General features: G+C 39.0%; 2 protein-coding genes and 1 pseudogene across 5 annotated transcripts; all 3 read right to left on the bottom strand.

Annotated features, from left to right (window-relative positions):
- Nucleotides 1–442: 442 nt before the first annotated feature.
- LOC126597583 (uncharacterized) lies at nt 443–5346 on the bottom strand. Of its 4 annotated transcripts, XM_050264379.1 has the most exons (16): nt 4985–5346; nt 3932–4012; nt 3707–3818; nt 3460–3615; nt 3104–3208; nt 2429–2512; nt 2237–2352; nt 2053–2154; nt 1848–1961; nt 1692–1748; nt 1530–1596; nt 1373–1426; nt 1180–1254; nt 1043–1078; nt 753–889; nt 443–654 (listed from the first exon to the last, which is right to left on the bottom strand). In XM_050264379.1, exons 2-15 carry the CDS (start codon nt 3949–3951, stop codon nt 776–778), a joined length of 1212 nt encoding a protein of 403 aa, XP_050120336.1. In that variant the 5' UTR covers nt 3952–4012; nt 4985–5346; the 3' UTR covers nt 443–654; nt 753–775. The 4 variants fall into 4 exon arrangements, with proteins under 4 accessions (XP_050120336.1, XP_050120334.1, XP_050120337.1 ...); XM_050264377.1 differs by having other exon boundaries at nt 443–889; XM_050264380.1 differs by having other exon boundaries at nt 443–889; nt 3707–3813.
- Nucleotides 5347–9353: 4007 nt separating this feature from the next.
- On the bottom strand, nt 9354–12577 carry LOC126597579 (chloroplast sensor kinase, chloroplastic). Its single transcript, XM_050264375.1, is given in 10 exon segments — nt 9354–9552; nt 9555–9609; nt 9758–10031; nt 10210–10418; nt 10738–10830; nt 10924–10992; nt 11090–11155; nt 11278–11607; nt 11700–11861; nt 12021–12577. Coding segments are annotated over 10 exon segments (1746 nt in total). The 5' UTR covers nt 12459–12577; the 3' UTR covers nt 9354–9502.
- An 868-nt stretch (nt 12578–13445) lies between these two features.
- On the bottom strand, nt 13446–14381 carry LOC126597584 (putative general negative regulator of transcription C16C9.04c; annotated as a pseudogene).
- Between the last annotated feature and the right edge of the window lie 5703 nt (nt 14382–20084).

The raw sequence follows: 20084 nt of genomic DNA, 5'->3' as shown, positions 1-20084 counted from the left end.
TCGATAATTATGTATATGTGACTGGCTGGTGGCACAAAGGATTTGGCACGGTTTGCCAATTGAACCCAGCCCTGCAAGTGAATATGAAATCCCAAGTTTTTGAAAGTGACCAAGTCGGGAAAAACATTTCCATCTTCGTTCCCTATCTCCTTCTGTATCGCTCTTCTCATGTGATATAGAGTAGAGATAATAAAACTGGGACGGGCATTAACCGCAGCTAAGGTAGCATGCACCAGAGAAAGCCAGGTGCTGGAGTTCCATCCAGTGCAGTTATTCAATGATTCCTTATCAAAAATTAAAGTATCTTCCATCTGAAACATGTGACTCGTAATCTCCTAAGAATTTTTCCTGCACTTTTCACACGACCGTGATACGATGATACGTACAAAGTTGTTCACATCGTTTTAAGAAACATAAAACCAGGTGAAACAAGAGATTCATGTGCTTCCGGCAATGGCAAAATCGATCGCCTCTTCAAAATTCCGATTTATTAGTCTCTGGTATATGTTCAACAAGCACAATATCTGATACAGGAGTAATAATATGAATCCTAGTAAGAATATGTTACACCGATTCAAACGAGTTGTCACTAAAACACTGAAATTCTAAAGGATGATTTAATCGACGCTGGCGTTTTTACTCAAGGCCCGAACTCTGCGATTTGGTCAATTAATGAATATCACAAATTATAACGGATTTTACACAACTCTAATCAAGATGGTGGTCCTGACTCGTAGATTTGAGTACAGTACCTCTGTCATCGCTGCTGTTTGCCCTAATGGGCTGTCGAATTTGGAGGATCTACACCGATAGCCTTAAAATACGCATTTTCTGCATTTGCTACCCGCATCTGAAACATCGTCCATTCCTTTCTACACCTTTCCCTTACCTGGAATCAGTATAGACAACAGCGATATCAGCAAACTTAATTAAAAAAATTTGCGCGTTTTTGTTGTTTATAAGATACTTTTGTGTGAGTAGTTGCTGTTTATAAGATAAAAATGTGAAACAATGGCTCGTTGGAATAAGTGTTCTTGCATACCCCTTGCCATGGCGCCTTTCCATTTTGCGATTCACCCTACAGAAAGCAGGAAAAAAAACTAAGCTTTTCGTACCAATATCTAAAATATGTTTATTAAGGAAACGAGATGATGACAGCTGCTAAAAAGTGATAATTACCTGGCTTCCCAATGAAGGAACAGTTTGATGAACGATCCACTGAGAATCTACAACGCCGATCTTCTCGTGCGCAGGCTGTTTGCAAAGAAAAAATGTGTTTAATTAGGAGTTCCATACAAATCCGGCCATCTGCAGATTACGAAATAAAGAACAGAACAGAAACATCAAGGAGGTTAGGAAGTGGGTCACCAACCTCTACACATTTTCTCAGGGCAAAATCAAGACCCCAGCCGTGGACCAAGTCATTCTGCAAACACCCAAGTGTAGCAATCACATAATTAAGTAACAAGACGGCTAATTTAATCAAGTGCTATAAAGTGGTGATAATGGAAAAGACATCGGCTTAATACCTGAATCATATGCCACACACAGCGCCAGGCACTTCGAGAAAATACTGGAGCCATGATTTCAATAAAGCTGAATCAAGAAAAATTTATTAAACACAAATGTCAGATAAAAGGGGAGACAAACAACAGCACTAAAATGTCCTCTACAATTTCTTAATGTCTTACGCTGCACATGGAGGCAGAAGTGGGTCAGTGCACCAGCCCGGTTTTTCCTCTGTTTGTCTGGAACAATTCAAGAGAAGGATTACAGGATTACTTCATAGTTCATAAACTAAACCCGAAACAAATAAATAAATTTCAGTACAGGTTCCATGATTTTACTTATGAACTTCACGATCGCCCCTCCTCTTTGTCATCTGCCATGTTAAACCTTTGTTGGGTTCCAAACCAGGCTGTGAAATCTCCAAACCATGCTTCTTCACTAGTCTTAGGTATCTGAAGTTGGATTGACAAGGAAGGCATAAGAGATTAATTTAGTAGACTAACAAGCTCAACCTAAAAGAATTACTTCGTAATGAAAACTCACACTTCTGCATTAAAATGCTCTACTCCCAGGTCTTCATCCCAGATAAATATGTAGTCGTATGGCGCCACAATGTCAGGATGCAAAAACCGCTTGGCATACCACCTTTGACAAAAAACTTAAAAGTTAAAAACCAGAGAAACTATTCATTATTGAAGTAAAAATAGGAGTTGACAATTGTTCATACCATTTAGTCTGCTTACGAGCACTAATATGTATAGCACGCTTAGACCACTCTAAGTCATCCCACTCAGTTGTTTGGCCATCGTAATGAAAAAGGAGAATTGTAAAGTTCTCTGAAAACTGTGAGAAATATATTTAGTCACACACATCCACCAGAGAGAGGGAAAGCGAGAGAGAGAGAGAGAGAGATGGAAACCTTTTTCACTGCTGCATCAATATTCTTTTTCTGATTCAAACCCACAGTGAATGTCACAAGGTACCTTGGTTTGATGGTCAAGTCCTGCAATTGTCAGCTTAATCAAAAGACTTGCACTTTGACTAACGAAACATTGAAATCAGAGGTATTGTGTGCCGCCGAAAACAAAGGATTTAACTTTGCAGCCTCACTCGGACTAGAGAGAATTCAATAAACTAAAAAAAAAAACCAAATTCTAGTCATGTTATTCAACTGTTTTCTTTTTATGCTTTCAACCTAAACTTTACAGATGACAGACTTTAAATTAGGCAACGAATACATATACTAAAAGGTCGTACCCAGTGCACAAGGCTCCCGCTTTACGCAGGGTCTGGGAGAGGTGAATGTTGGCTAGCCTTACCCCCATTTATGGAGAGGCTGCTCCCAACAACGAATACATATACTAAAGTGACTATTTTCTTTGATATGAATTCCTAGACAAATCAAATGCGTAACACAGAAGATTCCACTTTGCAACAGCCATATACCAATATTTCATCATCCCATATACATTAATTCAAGATATCCAAGAAACTGTAATTATTCTGCCTTATCTTCAGTTTCCACTGGACCATTCTCGGCATTGCGGAGAGTCTAAAACTATTTTGCTTGTATAAGAAACAATATAATACACACCTCACTAGGCTTGCCCCATAATCTGCGCAAGTAGAAGTCTGACTCAGCTGCAACAATTCCTGGTGGTAGCATTTCTGCACCTCTAGGATTTGATGGTACCCAAATCTGCAGGGAATGTAAGCGTTAATCCGATAAGTAATGCCTATTTAATGAGGATTCACATGGTAGAACAAGAAGCTGTCAACTATATCGGAAAGGACACTCAGATTTTTTGCAACTATAGACCTGGTTCGACATTTGTATTACAAGTAGCCAGGATTCAATACACTCCTCAATACATAAAAACTTTCATACTGATGTAAAACCAGTCATTTCCGAACTTGTACTACTGCTAATGTCAGGGAGAGAAGGTATACCCTCGATTTGCCATTCAAACTCTGATCTTGACTTGAGCTATTTTTACTCCTTTCAGAAGGCCAAGAACTTGGAAGTGATTGGCTGGAGATGTCTGATTTCTTGTCCTCAGTGTACGAAAGATCAACAGTTGGAAGAAGGCTGGATGAGAGATTCAGCTGTCACAAAATTGCACACACATTAAATATGTTTCGTCATCTAGGTAAGCAACCGAAAGGAGTGTAACAGATACCCAAAAAATTTGTGTACCTTTGTTAGTGACAATGTTGGAAAGGATACACCTATCAAGAATCCAAAAGCTAAACCTACAAAAGTTGTCACAATAAGCCTCATGTTCTCATTTGGTTTTTTACCACCTGCACTGCAGCCAACAACATGCAAACGTAATCAGTGCTGATCAGATCTCCATAATAAACTTAAAGAGTAACAAAAGTTGACTTGTTCCGATGGAAATAGACTGTAACAAAATTTAACCTGCGCGAAAGAATTCCCATGTTATTTACAAGCTTCTGATGATACAATCACGGAAAAATGAACTGCAAAGCGATAGCTGATCTGCATTATTTAACAGGTTTTCAGTTGCGAATTCCTTTAAAAGAAACGACAACCCTCATGAAGGAACACAAAACCTAGTTTATCGTATACACAGGAAAATAAGCTTGAGCACACTACTTCAGGAATTCAATCAAGACTCTATGACTCAGTAATACAAGAATATACAACTACGAAAATGACCCGAACATGTTTTGTAAATAGATGAACCAACCATATTAATAGTTGGGTAGCACTTGAAACTCACAAACCAAAGCTGCTGTATGATGGAAACGCTTTATCTCTCTCAATAACAACATCTCACTTTCCGCTGCATTTCAAATCGAATTCACAGACTACATTGACCATTTAACAGCAGAAACCGCATACTTATACCCTAACCCACCAAGCAGGATTCTTCAAACACAATATAAAGAAGCAACAAGCAAGAAGTCATGTGCCCGTTCCTCGATCCCCGTCTACATACGGAGAACGAAGCGATCATGTGCTCCATTTGACAACGAGCAGCTAACACAAAGTCACAAAATCAAACATCCATTCATTCAAATGCTCCACGTGCTCCCTTTGAATTAAACGCTAAGTAACAAAGACCACTTCTTCCCCACTACCTTAAATTAAGACATAATAACAGCTGTTCTTGCTTAATTTCAAAGACAACGAACAAAACGACCAGGAAAAAATAAAAAACATAAATCCAATTACTAAGTTAGCTCATGTGATTAAACATTTCCCGATCAAACATCCCTATTAACTGCAAAAATCAAAACATTAAATTCCACGAACGAAATCGCAGGCAAGCAGTACAAGGATCTAGCAACTTCGTAAATAGCGAAGCCAAATAAAAATTCAAACAAAAATGAAAAATGATATTCGAAGCTAGATAATAACTTAATCGAGCCGAGCAGAACTCTACCTAATTTTCTCGGTAACCAAACAGAAAACGAAACGAGTGAATCGAGAGAAAAAATAACCGACCTCATATAGCCCTGAGCAAGATCTGCTGGAGGGAAAAGCCGTTCATGAGCTGGGAATCACGCGGAAAAGCACTTTCTGCGAATCCAAGCTTTTGCCGAGCTCGGGTGTGATCTCGGGGTTCAAATAGCGTGAGAGAAAAGATTTAAAAAATCAAAAAACCAAAAAGCAGTTTCAGTTTAACGGCAAGAATACTATAATTCCTGATATTTCCGAGGTTTTGAGGTTCACGTGTATTTCGGCGGTTGGCTGCAGGTACTTCGGCCGTAACGATTCGGAAGTGATTTGATTTGAGGGCCGGTGGACGTGATGGAGGAGGATGACTTCGTCTAGACTCGGGAGGGAAACACAAGGAGAAGTGAGAAGAAAGGGGTTATATATATATATTATTTTTTTTCGGTTTTTTTGTTTGTAAGTGCTTTAAAAACTAATCGAAAGTATTTTTAAATGAAATATTTTAAAATTTTAAGATCATATAAAGTGTTTTGTTTTTTGTAAAAATCATTAATTATGTGATTTTTGTATAATGAAATAAAATGTTTTTTTTAAATTGACTTGCACTTGTTCATAGTATTTTCAAACGAGTTATTATTTGCGTGGAGATCTCAGTAAAACAATTTAATTAAAATACTAATTAATAGGATTAGTAACCAATTTATATTCCAACAACTTTAATTAGAATTTTGACCATGATCAGACTCCTGCGTCCTTAATAGGTAAGCCACTTATATTCTTTCTATTATTATATTGGATTTCCATTAGAAAAAATGTAACAGTTTTTTAGTGCTTTTGCTTTTCGATTTTTTTTTTTAATTTTTATTTTTATGGATTGCACGGTATTCATTGAAAACAAATCAAAACACGTACAAACTGAAGATAGTATGCACAATGAATCTCGATAAAATCTTGTCGGAACTCTCAACCCAATCGAAGGAAAAAGAGTGTCCCGCACAAACAAAAAAACTTATCCTCAAATGACAATACATCGACAATTTACAAAATATCTTCAAACAAAATATACCTAAGCAAGTCAAGGGTTCTTCAAACCACATAAACCTTTTCTTTTTGGCTTAATGCTGGTTTTATTGGTTCCTTGTTTCATTTTTGGGATTTACGGAGAAATTTGTGGGAAGGATGTCGAAGTCAATTACCAAGTGCTCTTGTATCATTGAAGTCGGCCAAATAAAATATATGGGAATTTTAACGAAAAGCACCGGTACTGTTCACTTTAACGAAAAACCACATTTTTACACTAAACAGTCAATCCTGGTACTATTCACTTTACCCTTTATTTTGTCCTTATCATTAAAACTCAAAGTTTTCAAGCCATTTTCATTAGTTTTCCTAAAATATATTACTACAATTTTATAAGGAAAAACAGGAGACGTGACTTATATACACTTTTTTTTCTTTTTTTGCATAATTTGATAGAAATTTTTCTATACAAATTATTTTAAAAAAGATTTTAAACGTAAATTTTTGTACAAAATTGTAACAGAATGTTGTACAATTTTCTTTTGGGGTGAAACTTATTACAAATTTTTTTTGTAACAAAAAGTAATGTGTTAGTAAAATCCAAAGTAATTAAAGAAAATAATAAAAACAAGGCTTTAACCAAAATGGTCCCTAATTATCATAACTCCTTACTTTGGTTCATGAGATTTAAAATTGATAAAAGTGGTCCTGAGATTGTCCACCGTCAATCATTTAAATTCTTTTGTGAAAAATCTCTATTAAATTGAAGAAACCACTAGTTCAAGGAGATGAGTTGATTTGACAAAAATACCCTCAATTTAATGGAGATTTTTTGTAGAATCACCAAAATGATTAACCGTGCACAATCTCAATAACCAAAGTGATGAGTTATGTCAATCACAGTAACTATTTTGGATAAAAGCCTAAAAACAATATCTAACTTAATAAATTTTGCACAATATCTAACTTAAAGATGCTTATTTTGAGGCCATACCAAAATTTATGATGTCCATGCTGAATATTTAGCATTTAATACCATCAGAAGGATGCAACAACAAATTATCTGATTGCAGTTGTGAATGTTTGTAATTAATTTTTTTTCAGCACAACGATATATTTTTACACCAAAGGAAGGGGAGTTCGGTTAAGTCATACAATGAACAACCTAATTTGGCATCGAATTTGTCATCCACGAGATTCAAATCTAAGACCTCTCACTTATCAATAAAGAACAATATCATCAGACCGTAATACTAAATGACGTTCGTAATTAACTTAACTACAATCATTTTGAACAAACAAAAGTCTAGTTGACTATTTTTTAGACAAAACAGACGTATTGTGACGTTCCACAAAAGATAAAAATAAGCATTTTGTTTCCACCTTTTCTTTTCCCCCATTGGCATTCATAATGAGAAATTATTTTTCTTTTAAATTTTTATAAACCGATTCATAAGACAACAACTAATACATTCTTTCGAATATACACTTGACAAAGGCGATTTTTATGAGGCTGGCTAAATCATTGACTATTCTGTCACTAACGTTCATCGGACGGTAGAGAAGATTCAACGACGAGTAGGAAGCAATCACTGACCATCCTTTGGGTTGACCCTAAACTGAAGTTTGACCCGGCCAATAATAGGCCAACAGAATTCCCTCCTAATCATTTTGATGAGAATTCTATAGATTTGTAAACCGTATTTGTTCATTATATATCATACGATCAGTTTTTGTTAGATATTATTTATATTTAATTTAAAATAAAAATATTTAAAATAATTTCACAGATCTCTGAAATCATCACAAAGAAAATCCGTCAAAAATCCGAATTCAATAATAGGAGCTGTACGTCCACCGCTGCCCGCATATTAACGTTGAGTGGACAGCGGGCGGTTGGCCAGTCCGGAAGGGCCACATAATCTCGAACCATTGTGGTGCTTCCACGTGGTGCCCTAATTCTAAGTAGGTGGGACACACAAGTGCATGTTCCCAAATCGATTGGCCAGATTGTCGGACCGACATGTCGTATAAGCATGCAGAGTCGTCATCAAACTTTGGGCAATCGATGATGCCAAAAGATGTTCCGGTTTGGAACTATTAATTGTGTGGATATAAACAAAGTTAATGTGGAAAATAGAGTGCTATGCTCTTGCTTGCAAAGTAGATAAATATTAATTAATGCGTCAAAAACGATGTTCTGAGAGGTCTTATTCATTAAAATTGAGAGAAGGAAAGGGGGAATTTGAGTGGCCAACTATATGATCGTGACATCGTTGCCTATACCCTTTCACAAATACTATTTGAGCCTGTTTTAGGAATGAAATTAGTACACCAAAATACGTTAAAGCCAATCACAGGATAGTTATTAGGAAACATGAGGGTAAGACTATGGTTAAGAGCTCATGTGAAAATACTTTTAAAATGACTGAATGCGTTTATGAAGTGATTTTTTAAAATCCACTTTGATTATTAAAAATGATTGATTTAAAAAACATTCTGCCTTGGGAACACCAAGACTCGCCTAAACAGCACCATGTTTCAGGTGTCGTGGGGGGGTATTTTCTTGTATCGTCACAACCCCTTTTTATCGCTCGGAGCTGAATTTAATTCCTTTTGAGGCGAAATTCTCTTTTAAAGTAAGTTTTTTGCAGTCTCGTTCTTGCTCGTGATTCGTGGGGGGTAGTGGAAGAACCAAGTTAGTGACAAACTTGAATTATTATAATTTCGACATAAAAAAAGCAACAAACCAAATCTCCCAAACCCAAGCATGAGTATGGCTTTGACGTGCTAAGATGTTGAGCAGCGTGCACCAAGGTGGGGGTCGGGTCTTGTTGGTTTTTCAACTCTTGTTTGGTTAAATCTTTTGTCATGAATAAGTTCATGAAATCTTAGAATATTCAATCATATAGCCGACCACACTTAGTTCAAAAAGATTTTGTTGTTATTGTTTTATTCCCCTAGCTTTGGACAGTATAATTTTTGTAAAAGCCCAAAAGGCACAAAACAAAGCAGGGCCCAAAAACAAGGGAGGGCCACATGAAATCTAACATACTCAAGAAATCAAGTTTGCAAGGTGTTTTATACTCTTATAAGTTTGTAAGCTTTACGGACAACTTTTACATACGACTGATGAATCTTCAAACAGGAAACCACACTCGGTGCATATACGCATGCGGCTTCCGATAGCGCCTTATTTTATGTACAAGAGTATGCATGGTGTGGAACGGGGGAAAAACTATACAGAACTTCCACCAAATTGCAAGTACTAGGTTTAGACGCATCATCAAGGAAACAATTTCCGAATTCTACCACCTCTTTCTCGCAAATCATCAGATAGAGGCAGGATTAATTCTCTGATCTTTGAACAATCTTACCGATTAAAGCTTCAATTCTTGCTACGCCTCCTGAGCAGGGTCATCAATATCGGACATTTCCATGAGAGAAGGCAGCCACAGTTCTACTCGAGTTCCACCTGCTCCAAGTTCAGCATCTGTGATTCGGGGTGATATGACACGGACAACACTGCCATAACTTTCGAGGATCTCACGAGCAACTGTCAGCCCGGCCACAAAGTTCCAGGTCATGTTGTCTTCAACCATATTTTCTGAGAAGAGATCGGCTCCAAAAGGAGTGAGAGAATGCATTTGTGTCTGAAGACAGATAATCCAACACTAAAGTTAATCCATGACAAACCGTATGCAGTGATGGTGAGTTACAATCGACTAATAAAAGAAAAGTTAAATCTCTAATTGTTTATAGAAGATCAAGTTAGTAGAGTTCAAAGTCTGCAACCATTACCATATAGTGCATATCAGGCCCATCGTCATCAATTACTACAAGAGCACCACCTGCTGGTGCTCCAGAAGACACAATTTCTACCTTTCCCCCACTGTGCGTACGCAGTAATGCACTCTCAATTAAATTGCTCAGAGCCTGTCGCAAAGCAGGTTCTTCTACAGCAACTTGCAAAGAGTTTCCAAGTTCATTCAGTTCTACCACACGCTCCTGGTTTTTAGCAAGAGGTCGTACAGCTTCAACCAAATCTACGAGTATATCAGAAACATTGCATGGTCTTCCTGACATAATTGACAAGCATTAGCAAAATGATATGTTCTATGTTATAAGAGGGGAGTTAATTTCAAGTATCCAGCTCTGTGCACTAGTGAAAACAATAGTGATATACTCAATTTTGTTTTTCTTTTCCATATTCTTTGGAATCTGAAGTGATGATCTCAGAATTTGTAGCCTACCTAATCCCATTTTGCTGTAAAGGAGCAAGGGCTAGGGGTGGCATGGGCATCTCCGTATCTTTGGCTGTGGCATTTAGAGAATGTTGTTCGCTTGGAACTTGCATCTTAATGCTGGAACTATCCCTTGGAAGGTTATTCATTAACCGAGACCTCGCTGAGTCAGGATAGGAATATGTTGAATCATGTTCACCAGAGCGCATGATATTAGCCTAGAAAAATCAGATGGAAAGGTCAGTGTGTCTGACCCATAGCGATAATAATATAGACAACTTCAAATTTTTTAAGTCTCAGAGAAAATTTGTAAGTTCCAACTACACAGTACAGTTATGACTGAAAAATATCTTGAGCATGCATATCTCAGAAAATTTTGAAAGGACATACGACAATGGGAACAGATTGCCAAAAATGACTAGGAAACTGCTGATAAACAGATTGACTCCTTGAAGACAGTATAAGAAGCCTCAATGACAACAGAATGTGTATGGTTAAAACGTGTCAGAGAGAGAGAGAGGGAGAGAGACTAAGTGCCTTGGTCAAGTAAACAGCATCCTGGAGTTGCTGAAGGGTATCTTTCATATGATCGCCTTGCACCCGTATATTTTCAACAATGTCATAAGAAATCTACATTAGCACACCATTCCAGTGTAAATACAGAACATAAAATGAATATATGTAAGACAAAAATTATAAAAAAGGTCATATACAAAGACAAACCTCACTCCTCTTCATATGCATGGATAACATTTTACTTAAGGTTCGAAGGCTAGAAAGAGGACCACGAATCTGGAAGAATACATAGCGTGAGGAAAATAAAAAAATAATCACTTCCATATTAAGAAAATGCAAAGCCAAATCACAAATGCAATAACAGTTGTCTTACTTGTTCAACCAGACTACCCATCCTTACATTATTCTGCCATGATGACTGCTGGAGTAGCATTGCCTTCTGCAGAAGTATGCATTTTTTTTATCAGTAATTAAGACGAATGGACTTTAAAAGACAGAAATATAGTCATAGCCGCCACACATCATAAGTAAAAATTAGTATTATTATTTCACTGTTAGTACCTGATCCATAACATACGCCAAAGCTATAGACCGAGAAATGTTGATTGCATTTGATATCTGCTCAGCACTAAACTTGTAAACTCTTAATGATGGTTCGGCATGATCATCCAGACTGCGAGGAGTACCCCAAGATTTGACATTGGAGCTTGGAGGCAAAGCATAGGCTTCCTCGGGAGTCGGGCGGCAAACCAAATCACGACCCTCACCCTGAACACTCCCGGGTGGCGGAGGCATTTCCATCCCGGGAAGTTCAGCAACCAAGAAGCCTACCACAAAGGGGTGCTTCACCATCGGAAAAACCACAGCTTTACACTCAGCTACAACTTCCACCTACAAATTCAATTCCCAACGGAATATATCCAGTCACAATATATCAACCCACAACTAAAACTACACACTAATACTTCAAATTCAGTATCTACTTTGTGATTGGAGAGCACGGCCTCTGCGGCGCGAAAACCAGCAGCAACACTAAAACTTCCGACTAATATCACAATGTCTGATGCCTTCACTCCTGGATGGCAAATTACCCTACGCAGCTCTAATCGGTCCATCACATAACTACCAGCTGGTCGTACATACACCTACACATACACACATATATACGTATGAATCCAAAATTATACATATTCATATACTATACATACATGAACGTACACAAATGTAATCCATAATTAATCATACACAAACAAAATTAGCAATGTGATTAATAGATAGTAAGATATTATTTTGCCTAAACTGACCGAGAGGAGAGCACCGGGGTCGACGGTTCGGCGAAAGAGGTCCAACTGCTGAATGCAGAGTCTTTGAAAGTCGGGGCTGGGGAGCACGATGCCGCCCTTCTGGTCCTTCTCGATCCTCTGCATGAAGTCGACGGGCGAAGTGGAGGCTCTGCGGATGGCGGAGGCGACGGCGGAGGCGGAGGAGACCATGGAATTGGAATCGGGGTCGCCATCGGAGGCGGAGTGAGTGACGTGGCGGATGGTCTGGGGGGAGCTAGGGTTGGGGTTTTGGAGGGAGGAGGGGGAGAAGGCGTTGATGGTGAGGAGGTCATGGGGTCGGGGAGTGGAGGTGGCGTTGGGTTTGAGGGAGGCGGGGAGTTTGTGGGAAATAGGGGGAAAGAGGAGGGTAGAAGTGGAAATTGACGGGTGCTGGTGGGTGGTTGCAGAGAGAAGAAGCATTTGGAGGCGGAGGGGGGGGGGAAGGTTGTGGTGGTGAGTTGAGTCGAGCGAGTCAGAGTGAGCGGAAGGAGGTAAAAGTCAATCTGCCGATGAAATGCTAACTGATTTTCTGTTGCAGGCTGAGCTTAGAAGGACTAACCGACAGAAGTACAAACCACTGAAATTACCGAATGCCATTTCAGTTGTCCGACGTCGTTTGGGCGCCAAAAAATTTCCCTTTTTCATTGGTTATTTATTTAAATTTTTTTTTTTTAAGTGTGAATGACTTTTTTTTTTTTTGAGTCGAAATAACAACAACAATTGTTTTTTGAATTTAATTTGGAGACAAAACGAGATTTAATTTGTTTGATTGATAAAATCTTTCTACTTATTTTTCTTGTGTTTTGATCAATTAATTGACATGATAGATTGTTAAAGTATAATATCAATCACAAATACGTTTCGAATTGGTTAATCAACAATGACGATGAATGAAACTATAGTTAAGCAAAATTAATCATGAACAAGATTTTCTTGAAACATTATTGTTTAAGAATCAAACATTGCTTAAAGGTATATAGATTAAAATAGCACATTTGGACTTAACAAAGTTGACTCGGTGTTCACTCATCAACACTTGAGTTTGAATTTCTCTTTTCAAAAGATTGAATCTAACCTCCTAACGCCATTGTCACTATCGCCACGCTCACCACCATGATATTTGCTACCATCGAAATTTGTTAATTTTTAAATATTGGCTACCATCTCATATTCAAAATGTAAAGCATGTTATTTTTTTTGGGGGGGGGGGGGGGGTTCACAAAACAGTTTAATTTGTAAAACATAATCAAACAAGACCTTATATTTTTGTGATGCTAAGTATCAAGTGTTGGTGCATGTATCATGGAGAGGACAAGTCAATCGGTTTGTGAACTTTATTACCGCAGTGGGCTTGAATCTCTTTAAAGAGAACGAGATACACACGTCTCAGCCTAATTGTCTAAGTGCTTTTTAAAAGAACATTATAATTTACTTGTAATTTTTCCAACGTAAAGTATCGTATACATATGAATATAAAATTTAGGAATCATGACAAATCGATAATTACATCTTTAGGGAAGAATTAAACCCTAAACTATTCCTGTCTTGAGAATCCGAGACTTGGCCTCCTCGTGCAGAAACATACAACGAGGATTGTTGCAAGGCACACTTTCTAGGCATGCGTGACAATACCTTCTCGTTACCAAAGCATGCCCTCAAAGCTCTACCATCCGACCAGAGGAACGTCCGGCCATCGACTCTTTGAATACAACGAATCGCTTCCACCTCTTTCGAGTAAGTAATATATACATTACTACTCGTATTGTCCGTAAATCGCCGGATGAAAACTTTCACAACCTTCCCATACTGCCCGAAATATTTTCTCCGCCGCAAAAGGTGTTCGTCCGCCAGGTCAAGCGGCAACCCTACTATGTGAACAAGGTTCCGTTGAACCACTCCCTCACCACTGAGCTGCTGCTTCCGGCAACGCGCTTCCGTGTCAATCTTCATCTTATTCAGTTCAATCTTCATCTTTTTCAGTTCAGCCGCCAGTCTCTCATACCTTGGGCCCGTCGACCCTATGATATTCTCCTTGTCGTAAGGTGCACGGCACGCAGGGCATCGCCCTTCCCTCTCGTCCTTCTCGGCCATGTCCATTATTTGGTGCCAACACCAAAGGCATATCTCGTAACCGCACTCGCACGGGTGCAATTGCTTATCTGTCAAATCCATCTCCTCCGCGCAGAGCGGACAACAAGGCTTTTCTTCCTGCGGATGACTCATGACATATAATTGTATATAATTACGAATTTACCAGTTGGGGATCGACAGGAAGAGGATGAGATTGTGATAACCCTAGGTCGATTGTGTTCCAAAACAAAGAGATAGAGAGCGAGAGAGAGAGAGAGAGAGATTGGTGTAGGTATATTTCCGTCTTATTGAACCACACCCCTTATATATAGAATTAGGTTGCTTGGAGGGTACCCCAAAATTTCCCTATTATGTGGGAAAAATATTTGTTGTCGGTGGGAAAAGTATTTATATACCTATATATTGAACGTATTTTTGGGACAACATAATTTACCAGATTTATATCATTATTCATGTTTACTTTTTTTTTTTTTTCGAGAGAAAAGTACGTTATTCATTGCACCGAAAATAAAACACGTACAAACTGAGGATAGCGTGCATAATGTGCCTCAATAAAACCTTGCCTGGGCTTTCAACCCGGTCGAAAGGAAAAGAGCGTCCCGCACAACAAAGAGAATTATCCTCAAATGATAATACATAAAATCATAACCCTACAAACTTTCTTCAAATAAAATATCTCTGAGCAAATCAGGGGGGTCTTCAAACCACCCAAGCTGCTGCCCAGCCCCATACGTGCAAGCCTATGTGCAGCCAAGTTACATCCTCACTGCACCCAACTCACCTCTGAATCAAACAAAAAATTGGAGCAAAAAACGCAAGTCATTTATTATATTCCCCAATAGAGAACAATCCTCCCCCTTGCCCTTCATGGCAGCCATCACCAAACTGGAAAGATCTGATACCACAAATGCCATGCAAGAAGAGTTTGATGCATTGATATTTCAAGGAACTTGGAGACTAGTTCCTCCTTTAGATAATAGAACTGTTATTGGGAGTAAATGGGTATATAAGATCAAAAGAAATCTTGATGGGACAGTTGCAAGGTGTAAGGCACGGTTGGTGGCACAAGGTTATAGTCAAGAACAAGGCTTAGACTACTCAGAGACATTTAGTCCAGTAGTGCGACACACTACAGTGAGGTAAAGCAGCCATAAATTATGAGTAGTTTTGTCTTGTAATGGCTCATGTCTTCAACCGAGTATGAATACCAGTATTTGTACTTGGAATAGTGGTATGAGTATCAGATGAAGGAGTAATAGGAAGAATTACCTGGAGTTATGCAGAGTCAAGGATCAACCTCACTGTGATGTATTGTACATTGGTCATGTTTACTTATTGAGGATACAAGAAAAAATAGATCGGGAACATGCCAAAAATTTTAGTCTTCAAAGGAGATAGAGCTTATGTATATATAATATACTTAGAATTGCCACTAAGGGCGTGTAAGAGGTGCCACAGCACAAGGCCCCAAATTGTGAGGGCCCGATTTTTCATTTTTGCATGTATATATATATCTATATACAAGCTCTTTATGCAAAGAGATTTTTTTTTTTTTTCAAAAAATGAGGATTGTGTGTGGGCCCACTCCACGTCGAACTTCAACGATCCGAATCGTCTATTTTGTAAGTCTCGATTCATAGATCATCCTTACAAAAATTCAATTAAATCCGAAACCATTTGTCTATTTAATTATCAAGATAAAATTTTATTATTTCTTATATAACAAAGTATTCGTCAAATTTTTTTAACCCAATTAGATGTCTTAAATATTTCCAATTTGGCTAATATTTTGCAATGATGATTTATGAGGTAGAACTTGAAAAATAGACGGTTCGGATTGTTAAAGTTCGATGTGGTATGGACCCCACAACTAATTCCCATTTTTATAAAAAAAAATGGAAATCTCTTCCCTTAGAGCAACTCTAGTGTAGGAAAGGCCCCCCAGGGCAACTGCCTATTGAATCCTCTCTAGTGAACAGTAACTGCCTTTAATGAACAATAATTGTCTTTTGCATCTCCACCCCTAAACTGAATAGTCATGACAATATGCAATAAAATATTAGCATTTTTTATTTTATAAAATAATAAAAAATAATTTTATTTCAAATTTCGGATATGATTTTTAATCGGTCTCGTTGTACCACGTTTCATTAAATAAGAAATTACAACCCAAAGTATTTGAGAAAATATACAATTATGGTGTAAGGTGGAAGATAATGATAAGATATTTATAGAAAAATTAAATCTTTTTTTTTCCGGATTTTTTTATTAATTGTTTACATTTTTTATTAATTTTTTACATTTTTTATTAATTTTTTAATATGGTGACGTTATCCTGACCTCAGCCTTGCATTAGCTTGCCCTAAGGCACTCGGGCTTGCGATTCGACCCCACCCTCTCACTGTCCCCCCCTAACCTAATCTCCCGCATGGGCTGAAGCAAGAAGGGAAGGCAATTGGATTGAAAACCTCCCCGATTCACTGGGCTATCCACAACAGTGGAGTTGCTCTTAAAAGCTTCCTATCTATATATACCTAAATGTGTAGGTAGTTAACAAACATGATTTGTTAGTGCTGGTGGTCTTTGGCTACTTTATATCTTATTTCTTTTTGTTTGTACCATACTTGACCAATCCCGAAACTACCGAGCACCGGCCAACGCTATACTGTCAAGGACCCAGAAGAGTTCCCCTCCGACCAGGAGGCCAATCACTACTCGACACGTGTCAAGATTAGAAGCCAATCAGAGCGCAGCACGTGTCAACATCAAGAACCAATCATAACATGACACATGTCAATGTGACAAAGCTACAAGTTTTTCTATAAATAGGGGTCATTCCCCCACAATATTGCCTAATGCCATTTGTGTTAAATCATTCACAAGAACTCACTAAATTGAGAGCTTGATCCTTTGTACTTGTGTAAGCCCTTCACTACTAATAAGAACTCCTCTACTCCGTGGACGTAGCCAATCTTGGTGAACCACGTACATCCTGTGTTTGCTTCTCTGTCTCTATTCATTTACGTACTTATCCTCACTAGTGACCGAAGCAACCAAGCGAAGGTCACAAAACCTGACACTTTCTGTTGTACCAAAGTCTTCGCTGATTTTGTGCATCAACATTTGGCGCCGTCTGTGGGAAACGACACTTTTTCCTACTCTCTTCAGTTGTGTCAAGCTGGTTTCTATCATTCGTACACTTTCTTTTGATCAGGCATCCCTCTCCAACATGGGAAGCGAAGGAAGCCACAGCACACAGAATGACACCCCCCTTGCACATAGTGCGAAACAACGAAAGAAGGAAGGAAAACGAGTTCTTCTTCAAGCTAAAGTCGATGAGTTGGAAGCTCAGAACAACAAGATAGCAATGAGGAATGAGGTCCTCCAGGAGCAATATGAGAAGCTCTTCGAGACATTCCACGAAGCTAGGCAAGCTCAGACACGCGAGCTTGTTGCCCCCGTGGAAGTCAACCATCAACTGGGTGCCCTCCAACATGGAGGGTCACATGCATTCGACATAGATATCCCTGATAGGGAACAGATTACCCCTCGACTTGATAATCAACATGAGGCTTCTCTTAACCCAGTTGCTTCGACCCGAACCATGAGAAGTGGAGGGAGACACCTCTTTGCTGAAGGGGCAGAAGGATCGAAAGCCGTCTTTCGCGATTGTCGGGATTTCCTGAAGCAACGTCGAGAGAATTCCATCCATATAAGCTCAAAGATTAATGACCCAAGGATTTCTGAGAGACTCAGTCCCCTGCCACGGCCCAAGCCGGCCACCAATTTGGGGAAGGGGCAACAAGTCCCAGAGAGACATGAGGGTACAGGGGACTCAGAGGTGTTCCGACAGACATACCCTGGAAGCCAGTACAGCGAGTCCAGGGAAAAATCACATGCCCTTGATCAAACCTTCCTAATTCCAAGAGGAGATGGAGATTTACGAAAGAAAGCTCCAGTGACACATAACTCCGCTCAGGACCCCCTTGTCCTACAACTTCTTGAGGAAGTAAACAAGTTGAAGGCTGAACGTCAGGCTGAAATACCTGACTGGAACCAACCCAGGCCTGGCCCTCTTACAAGGAGGATCCTCAACACCCCCCTTCAAGAAAAGACAAAGCAAAAGCTTGGCTTGCAACTTTATACTGGAAAAGAGGACCCGATTGAGCACCTTAACCTCTTTGAGTCCACCATGGCATACCGGATGCACACCGACGAAGAGCGATGTCTTCTCTTCCCCTCCACCCTCTCTGGTGGAGCTCTAAATTGGTATTGTCGTCTTACACCTGATACGGTAGACTCATTTGAGGAATTGAGGAAACTATTTGTTTCCCAACACATTTTCCAAACCGATCGCTTGCACTCTGCAGATGACTTGTACACTATCCGCCAGAAGCCAGACGAGTCATTACGTATGTATGCTGGCCGCTTCAGCCATGAATACTCCCGGTGTGCCGAGGCAGACGACAAGACTGCCCTCAAAGCTTCAAGTGTGAACTCAGAGCGAACTATGGGTATGGCATCAAAAACAACCCCCTCACCCAACGCCATGGAGGAAGAACTAGCAATAGCTAAAGTTCGACGGTTGGGAAGATCATCCAATGTTTCTCTAGTACAGGACTCTAACAAAGACCCTGAAGACTCCGACATTGCAGACTCAGACTTAGAGCTAAAGCTAGAAGAGCCCTCATCACTAGAACTTCCAGGCTCTGACATCTACAATAAGAAGAAACAAATTCTATCACTACATGCATGATCAAAACATAAGGAAGTTCCTATATTACCCACATGAAGATGGTGCAAAGCGATGCCGGAACCCTTCTCAATCAGAAAGCAATCCGTCTTCCACAGTCACTACAAAACAAGCAAATGAAGACCGTGTCAAGCGCCCAAAAAAAAAAAAAAAAAAAAAAAAAAAAAAAACAGCTTCATCTACAAAGCTTCACCATCAAAGCTTCACCTACAAAAGCTTCACCCACAAAGCTTCACCTAAAAAGCTTCACCCACAAAGCTTCACCCAAAAAACTTCACCCGAAAAGCTTCACTTAAAAAAGCTTCACCTACACAGCTTCACCTAAAAAAGCTTCACCTAGAAAGCTCCCTCTACATACTTTCACCATCAAAGCTTCACCTAGAAAGCTTCATCTACAAAGCTTCACCATCAAAGCTTCACCTACAAAAGCTTCACCCACAAAGCTTCACCCAAAAAAACTTCACCCGAAAAGCTTCACTTAAAAAAGCTTCACCTAAAAAAGCTTCACCTAGAAAGCTCCCTCTACATACTTTCACCATCAAAGCTTCACCATCAAAGCTTCACCTAGAAAGCTTCAACACAAAACCTTGCTCCAAATAAACAAATTTTGTTCACAAAACCCAAGATGCCCTTGAACTTGTACAAAAACACTTGGGTAAACATAAACATTTTTTGTTTTACACCCACAAGGGCCCAAAATTTTCCTTCTTATTTGTTCACTTATATATGTTCCCAAACATATTATGATAGATCAAATAATAATTCAAAGTCCAAAATTTAGTTATGGACAAAAATACAAGCAATTCACCAGTACTGAAGTTGCTACAAAAACTAGAATCTTCCCCAGCCTAGAAATCCAACGAAGCTTCGCCTCCTTTTCTCTATCAAATTTTTGCAGCTGCTGCTTTTCTCCAATGGAGCTGAATTTTGGACACCCTCTAGTTCTTGAGCAGATGAACAACTTTCAAGAAGGAACCATTTCTGTTTGAGCCACGGAAATTAAAGTGTTGAAGCTCCAAGCAGGACAGTCGGATTCTTGCAGATTTCGAAGCTGCTGTGATGTTTCGACGATCTGGAAATATTTAACCATTAGTTCATTCTGAATTTTTGATATGTTATGAAAGAGACGATGAGGAACAACTTCAATGAAGAAAGCATGCTGATCTGAACAATCGAAAATGGAGTTTCGAAGCTCACAACAA

This window comes from Malus sylvestris, chromosome 13 (assembly GCF_916048215.2).
Source record: "Malus sylvestris chromosome 13, drMalSylv7.2, whole genome shotgun sequence".
NCBI classification, from domain to species: Eukaryota; Viridiplantae; Streptophyta; class Magnoliopsida; order Rosales; family Rosaceae; genus Malus; species Malus sylvestris.
This window is presented reverse-complemented; position numbering and strand designations above follow the sequence as displayed.

Excerpts from the sequence above, each read along its gene's own strand:
- LOC126597583 (XM_050264377.1), bottom strand. The coding sequence starts at position 3,951 with ATGGGAATTCTTTCGCGCAG. Across the intron at positions 3,209-3,459 it reads GTTTGAATGGCAAATCGAGG|ATTTGGGTACCATCAAATCC; the intron begins GTATACCTTCTC and ends CATTCCCTGCAG. Across the intron at positions 1,749-1,847 it reads GGCGATCGTGAAGTTCATAA|ACAAACAGAGGAAAAACCGG; the intron begins GTAAAATCATGG and ends GAATTGTTCCAG.